At 39.7% G+C, this 8,424-nt stretch overlaps 1 protein-coding gene across 1 annotated transcript; it reads right to left on the bottom strand.

The window, feature by feature from the left end:
- Positions 1-3,831: 3,831 nt before the first annotated feature.
- LOC110692428 (probable aquaporin TIP3-2) lies at positions 3,832-6,464 on the bottom strand. Its single transcript, XM_021869425.1, has 3 exons — positions 6,083-6,464; positions 5,000-5,253; positions 3,832-4,452 (listed from the first exon to the last, which is right to left on the bottom strand). Exons 1-3 carry the CDS (start codon positions 6,216-6,218, stop codon positions 4,069-4,071), a joined length of 774 nt encoding a protein of 257 aa, XP_021725117.1. The 5' UTR covers positions 6,219-6,464; the 3' UTR covers positions 3,832-4,068.
- Positions 6,465-8,424: the final 1,960 nt, after the last annotated feature.

The raw sequence follows: 8,424 nt of genomic DNA, 5'->3' as shown, positions 1-8,424 counted from the left end.
ACTTCAAATGCAAAGATGTCTCTGTATTCTTTCAAAAGTTGGTGAAAATCTTCACCCAGAACTCTAAGAGCAGTAGTCCCAACTTTGACTGTTCGGTCAGGGCACGAGTCGTCCAGGATCAGGTCCGCATGCTCACCAACCGGCTGAGGGCGGAATTCGTCTGACCGCTCCTCTGCCAGTGATTGCTATCTTTTTTCTTTTCTTGCGGCCCTCAACTGGGCAGCCTTTCTTTTCTTGCCGCCTGCTTCTTGAGCAGGCGCATCCTTTCTGACAACTTCAAAATCTGATTTTTCACCATTTGACCCAGCGGCCATGACAGTGGGTTTGATATCCGAGAGATAGCACTCCCGGGCCATCTTCTGATCTCCCCTTAGAGAGCCGACTGTTCCATCATCCTTCTCAAATTTGAGCAACATAAGAGATGGAATAATAACAGATTTTGAATTATTTAGGGTAGGTCGTCCCAGAATCATGTTGTAGGCCGAGAGTTCCTCAACTACCAGGAACCGGACCACCATGTGTCGACCCTCCCCCTTTTCACCCAGGCGGATGGGTAAATCGACTCGCCCTACGGGGTGGACGACTCCTCCTCCAAACCCTACTAGAGGGTGGGATACCGGATGCATGCAATCAGTCTTGTATTTGAGCTTTAACAGACACTTGCTACTGATAAGGTCGGAGGAACTGCCGGTATCTATAAGGATCCGGCCAACTCTTTGGTTGACCACTTTGCATTCAATAACAATGGGGTCATTATGCGGCCCCTTTACCCCTCCTAGATCTTCTTCTGTGATGACAATTTATGGGAATGAATTCTTGGAGGGCCGTTCTTGGTGAACGGAATTGACATCTAGTCGCCTGATATTGTCTTTATTGCCCCTTATAGTGGGGCCGCCTCCTGAGAAGCCGCCTAAAATTGTGTAGACGACTGCATCATCTGTATCGGAACTATCAGCCTGTTGATTCTCTTTGGCCGACTGCTTATTTTTTGAGAAAGTATTTCCCTTAGACTTCTTGACATAAGAGTCAAGGTCGCCTTGTCAGCCAGGCGGTCTAGATATCGCATGAGACTTATGCATTCGTTGGTTTCATGACCAACGTCTTCATGATAATGGAAAAATTTATCTTGGTTCCGATTGCTCGCAGAACCCTTCATGGGGGCCGGCTTCTCGATTGAGATCCGACCTTTGATTTCTTTGAGGATAGCTTGACTATCCTTGCTGAACATATACTTTGGAGAGTATGGTTTGAACTCTTTCTTCTTCTTTTGGGCCGGCTGTTTAGAGGAATCGGCCGCCCAGACCTCTTTTCTCTTTTTATCATCTTTATTGGTCGACTGCTTTGGTCGGCCTTCTTTTTTGTCGGACCTCCTTCCGTCCGACTACTTTCCAGTACTACAGAGATCAGTCGCCTATATATAGGCTTCTACTTCGATCAAGGCTTCTTGAAGAGTCGCAACCCTCTTTCGAACCAGGTCAAACTTGAAGGTCGACCCGTCCTTGAGACCTCTGAAAAAGTCAGTATAGGCTACCTCATCGGTAGCCCTTGAATCTGTATCCTCATCAGGTTGAACCGCCTGATGTAAGAACGGAGCCCCTCCTTCTCGCCATGCTGAATCGTCCCTAAGTCAAGAGTCGTCTTCTTTGCAAGAATGTTCATGGCGAAGTTGGAGGTGAATAAGTAAGCAAGCGTCCCGAAGTTGTTCACACAACCAGTCGGCAGGTTGCCGAACCATTGCTGTGCGATTCCTTTGAGAGTCGCTGGGAAACACTTGCACCAAGTGGGATCATCCAACCCTTGGAGATACATTAGGTTGGTGAATGCCATCAGATGGTCTTCAGGGTTAGTGGTGCCGTCATAGGCGCCTACTAACACATTTTTAACTTTGGCCGGCTGAACGGCTTCAGTAATTTCCTTGGAGAAAGCCGACGGCTGTTCTCCAAGTCTTAGCAACCGTAGTTGCCAGTCCAAAGGCTGGACATTTTTTGCCGTCTGCCCTCCAAACAGAGGTGGCTGCAGAAAATATTGTTGTTTTGGTACAAATGGTAAGTTTGGTAATGCTTGGTCGTTATGAAATCCAGACCGACGGGAGGTGCCATCTGTCTGGCTCTCATGATTTGACTGAGTATACCTCATAGAGGTATTGTGCAAACTATCTTGGAAATCTGAAGTGGAGGCCGACTCTGACAGTCGGTCGTTCTTTTTTTGCTCTAGCAGTAGCCGAGCGTCTGAGTATGTTTTCTTTGACCTATCTGCCTGTATATGACGAACGGGCTTCCTCTTCCCTGGTGTGGGAAAACGGTACTTCGTGAAGTCAAGCACAGGTGGCTCCCACTTCCTTGAGTTAGGATGCGGGGTCGCCTCTCGTCCTTGGACAGGTTTCCTTCTTCCTGAATGGGAAGGCTTTTTTGCCGACTGCTCCTTAGACAGAGCAGGCGTCTTCTTGTTGATCAGTTCTTAGATCTCCCCCTTGAAGCCCCTCATGAAGGTCATGAGTTCGTTTCTTGTAATGGGAGCAGACCCTTCAGCCGCCTGCTGCTGATCAGGCGGTGTGCCGACTGGATTACTAGGTCCAGTTTGGTGATCTACCCGTTCTTTCCTTTCGGTGTGACGGGTAAGCCGGGCCCTTAAGGTCCCGTCTGAGGCTGTGTGCGCTTCAACTTCAACCTCATTTTCGGTATCATAATCTGAGTGAACTTGAGGGTCGTCCAGGGGACGCCTCTCTTTTAGAGTCGGTACAGACGTAGATGCCATCTCAAAAGTACTCTCCCCACAGACGGCGCCAAAATGTTTCGGGGTTTTCTAATGTCCTGCGGGAGAGTTACAATACCGAGACTGGAACCGGACGCCTGAACCTGCAAAACAAACGGAGACTCCGTGTGAGTGGAGTTCCGCCTCCAACGGTCAAGTTAGTACTTATTTAGGGAGTAATTAATGCGGAAAAAAGGTAAATGAGTCTCTCTAGGTAAGAGTGTTTGATGTGCGTAATCCCCTTTAATGAGGATTAATGAAGGTATTTATAACCTTGGGATGCATGCCAATTCCTGGGTTTAGGTTAAACCTAAGGCTGACTGGGCTTTCCCCATGGATTGGGCCTTGTTGGCCGATTATCCCATGTGTCATGGGGAGGACACGTGTTGTGTCGCATTGGTCCATGGTGGACGAATCACTGATTGACACGTGGCAGGCTCCTATTTGCCCATGTAAAGGACACGTGACGGAACCTGATTTGTCCACTTGTCAGATAGTGATTGGAGGGGAAAATCCCCTAATCACTAATGTCTAACCTTTTCAATGCTAATGTCTAACCTTTCTAAAGCTAACGTCAATCGAATAAGATGAACATTTTATACAACTGAACAAACACAAAAATCTATGTTAATTAAAAAAGAAAATGAGCATTATTCTTAAACGAATGAACATCCTATAGCATAAAAATGAACATTTAATTCTATAAGAATGAACATTCTATAGCAAGAAAATGTACATTTTTTCAAAACGAAGAATCACCTGGAATTGGCTTGTCACGGGACCAGCTAATACTAAGTGCCTGTGAGCCACCTTGCTGAGCCTAATTTGCTGGGCTGATAGAGCATTGGACTTGAACATAAGTTTTGGACTTTTAAAATGGCAGCATTAATTCATTATCACCATCCTCGATAAGGAGCAGCCGCAATCTTAGATGCCTTAAACCATTAGGAGCGGCACCAATCTTAGATGCCTTAAACCATTAGGAGCGGGGGATTTCTTCGAATAATTCGGCTACACACAAACATTTTTACTAGCACGATATAATTGTATTTTTACTAGCACGATATAATTGTAGGAGACGACAGTACAACTGAAGGAAGCTATTCATATTATTTAAGGTCAACATTGAATATAAACGCAATGACACCTTTTATTACAGACAACATACCACAGTATATGCCTCTTAAGTACAAGTCCAAAGCTTAAGAGAATTCACACAACAACAAAAGAAGACTGACTCAAATAAGACTACAAAATTAAACACCCCAGCAAACATAAAGGACCTATGCAGTGTTTACATTTTTATGACCAACGAAACTAGTAATCTTCTGGTGCCAAAGGTTGGTGAGCATGAGGAGGCTCAGTAGGGATCACAATAAACTCGTAAACCAGTCCAGCAAGCCCACCTCCGATCAAAGGACCAACCCAGTAGATCCAGTGATTCCTCCATCTCCATCCAATTAAGGCCGGTCCAAATGCTCTTGCTGGGTTCATTGATGCTCCGTCGAATGGCCCACCCACTAGAATATTTGCTCCTACAATCAACGCGATGGCTAAAGGTGCAATGGTCCCTAAGCTGCCTCTCTTTGGATCAATGGCGGTAGCATAAACCGTGTACACTAGACCAAATGTCATCACTATTTCCAGAATTAAAGCTTGAAGATTACCCTCACCGTATGCCACTCCTAGCCCAACTGGTCTCTGCAACATATTTATAAAAATGAGATCACTTAGATTTTAGAACAACATAAACTGATTATGCAAATACTAACAGAAAGTAGAAGATACATGTGTTAGATCGAAAACTCAAGTACCTCATGGCTTTTGATCACAAGTTGAAAATATTTGCCTTACATCATTTGTACAGAATTAGTGAAAACATATCAGTATATTAGTGTCACTATTGTATGTAGCACATACGGCTAGAGGTGTAAAAAATAAACACAACCTGACCTGATACAACCCAACCCAAATGTAAAAGAATTCAGATTTAGACTTAGATGATACAATGATTTAACATGACTCAAACCCGAACTAGACCCGACCTGACAAGACCCAACCATACCCGACCTAATTACCCGAATTGACACCTCTAAGCATACTCTATGTTGATCATTTTTACCATTAAATTCATTCCAGGACAGTAAAAATCAATACAAGAGAACAGACTTAACCAAAGATGCGGTTATCTTTTAGTTAATTTTGAGCAGAGATTTTGTAACACAATTAGCAATTAGCTAGCACTCACCATGCCATCAGTAACAAGCCTGAGAAGTAGGGCAGCAACAATTGCACCCAAGAGTTGTGCTACCCAATATAAGATAGCACGAAGAAACGAGACTCTACCACCAACAAGGGCGCCAAATGTAACTGCTGGATTTACATGCCCTCCTGATACATTCAAACTTGCCGCGACTGCAGCAAACAAACCAAACGCATGTGCCAAAGCTATCACCATCAACGATGAGGCTCCCGTTGTTGCCTCATCACCGTATAACTTCCCTGCATTTTAACAGAATAAAGAAAGCTATTAAAGAGATCAAAATCAAACCTACCATAGTACATAAATAATGTCCAATAATTTTATTGATTACCATCAGAATTCTACACAAATTTCTAAACTTACCAATAAAAATTAGAAATCCCAATTTACTTATCTTAACTCTAATTCTTACTATACTACTATCTGGCTATGCGTAGTCGGATTTTCTTCGTACTAAAATGAGTAAAATCTGATAACGACAGTGAAAGACAGCGAATTTCCTATTACTCAAGGTAGCTTTTGTTACATTGAACTTTTATTTTTTATTTATTTATTTATTTATTATTATTATTATTTTTTTTTACAATTTGTTACATGGAACTTAGAATCTACAGTGTACAAGAAAATAGATTTTTTATTTTTTTTTATTTTTTTATTTTTTATTTTTTTTTATTTTATGATCTAAGTAAAATATTTAGCATTAGTATGAAAGCTATTCCATGGATGCTAAAGCTTAGTTGGTTGAAGTGTTGGGTTCGATGTGGATCAGTGGTGTTACATCATTTGTACAAGATGGTATCAGTATCACATGCACTAAACAATAATAATATAATTGATTAATGATCGATCCTTTTTGAGCTTTGAATAGCAACGAATTTAACTTTTATATTCTATTCACAAATCATGACTAGACATTTTTAGTATTAAAATAGAAACAAATGTTATTATACTACACAAAAATGTATGATTGTGTTATTCAAAGAGTTGTGAGTTAATAAACGTAAAAGTCAAAACATTACAATATCAAGACAACGAGGAAAAACATGCATGCAAGAAAGAAAAACATACGGAGAGCGAGCTGGGAACCCTCGCCAGCAAAGACAAAGATTAAAGTGGAGATGAATTCAGCCAAGGTAGCTCTCATGGAATCAGGGTGTGTGGCCTCTTCCGGCCTTCCGAACGCGTATCTTCGAGGTGGTGCCATGCTAGCTACTCTCCCTTCTTCTCTACAACCCCAACTTGAGCTAAGCCACCGTCAAAACACCAAGCTAACAGCAACAACAACAACAAAAAATCTATCAATCTCTTACCACAACTTTTGACAAGAAAAAAAGGCCTAAAAATCTTTCTCAAGTTTAACAATATTGTTGGTACTACTACTTTCTCAAGAGAAATATAATTAGAAGAGTAGAAATGGAGAAAGACAGATGACGATAGTTGCAGAAATTGGACAAAATTTATGAGAGGAGTAATATGGACACTTGGATTAAGGCATGCCATAATTTTGACACGTACAATATTATATGCATGTGTTTGTATTTCATATTGTGATTGACTCTAGCTAGCATGAACTCAGATGATATCAAAGTTGCGATGAAAATAATCTCATCTCTATCTAAAACCAGAATAATTCTATTCAAGTTTTATAAACTGGGCCCCGTTTTAATTGGTTTAGTTCCCCGTGTAAACAGAAATTAAATGTGTATACCTACATGATTAAGTTCAAATCACATATAATTTTTTTTAATTTTTTTTTTAATTAAAATATTAGGCAGGAATATTATAAATCAGAATTCGTTAAAAGTACAAGATTTTGTGGGAACTGACCAAACAAACAAATTCCGAGCAACCACAAGTATCTCATCTTGCTATAAGGTAGGTTATCGTATTGTATGCCCTTCTAACATGAGAAGAAACAAAAGCAGTACAAAACTTAGATAACATGCTTAAACCACATGTAATATAGTTATGTACAAAAGTGTGTTAAATTTGATTATATTAAAATATTATAAAAACGAAAGAAATAATGTTTTTAACATTTATTGTTTGTAGTAGAATTGACGGTAAAAGTGACTGAAAAAAGGTGAGTGATGTAAGAAAATGGTAGTTTAAATAAAAAGTGTATGTGATTTAATAAAACAGCTTTTAAATTAAATAGAGCAAATGAAAAATATAAATATTACGGGATAAGATGGGTAAGGTGTAAAAAAGGTTTGTCCAAAAATTACAAAATGGACAAAAACAAATCATGTGAGTTAAAAATAAACATTCCTTGTGATTACTATTAAAGCCTATGTAACAATGAATATTACTCTGTAGTATATTACTCTGTAGTATATTACTCGGTACCACATTAGTTCACTCTCCCCACACCCCTCCTATTTTTTATCTTTTTATTTTTTACAAACCATATCTCAACTCTTACGATTTTTTGGTCTAATATTTGTGGGTCAAACACTTGAAAGTAGAGAGAAGGGTAAGGAAATACCTACCAAATGAGCCAGGAATCTTTATGCCTAAGTTAAATAGGATGAGTATACTAAAATGAAAGGAGCACTAAGTCTCTGCAATGATTGTCTATTCTCTCTAAACAGAAAATAATACCGTAACTAATATATAAATTCATAGAGGAAGGATGTAGGTATAGCACCCAGAAAATAATACTGTGACTAATATACTACTACCGTATCTTATGAAGTTTATTCTGAGTGTTACAAACAAAGAAATAGTTTTTTTTTTTGTTTTGTTTTTTTTTTTTTCTTTTTTTTTTCCTGGGATCGAATTGTTATTTGGATTTGAGTTCTGAGTCTAGCAAAGATAATTGTACTTCAATTTTATCTACGAATGGATAACTCTTCTAATTCTACGGAAATTAAAAGATACACCCATCAAATTAGATCTCATCTCTTATGGTGTTCTCACAAGTCACAACCATCTTCGAGTAAATGCTTTTCACAAGCTCAGAGCATATGATTATCATAAACCTTACCCAAAGATCTGAGCTCGTGTTAGCTCAGTTGGCATTTGGCAAGGTCCTTAAGAGATGTTGCCTTGGATCAACAATTCTTCTGAATCGAAGTCCTTTTTTCTGATATCACAAACCAGAACAGGGTATTAATGTACGAAGTCTTGATAAAACTCATAAAAGAGAGCAGCTCAAAAAACAGTAAGACATTCAGCAATCTGGGAAATCACAATGATCACACCAAGGGTGAAAAGATCCTGCAATCTTCCTCTCAAGCTTCCAGAGAAGGGGGCAGGAGGAGCGCAAGGAGCAAATGATGACGAACAATCCTAAAACACCTGGCATTAAAACTCAAAGATGACAAAATGCAAATGAAAATCTTGGATTTTATCTATGAGAAGATAGCACCATTCAAAAAATTTGATCAAGCAATTATGACAAAACA

Source organism: Chenopodium quinoa, unplaced genomic scaffold (assembly GCF_001683475.1).
Source record: "Chenopodium quinoa cultivar QQ74 unplaced genomic scaffold, ASM168347v1, whole genome shotgun sequence".
Lineage (NCBI taxonomy): Eukaryota > Viridiplantae > Streptophyta > Magnoliopsida > Caryophyllales > Amaranthaceae > Chenopodium > Chenopodium quinoa.
The sequence above is the reverse complement of the archived record's forward strand: the minus strand, read 5'-3'. Positions and strand labels throughout refer to the sequence as shown.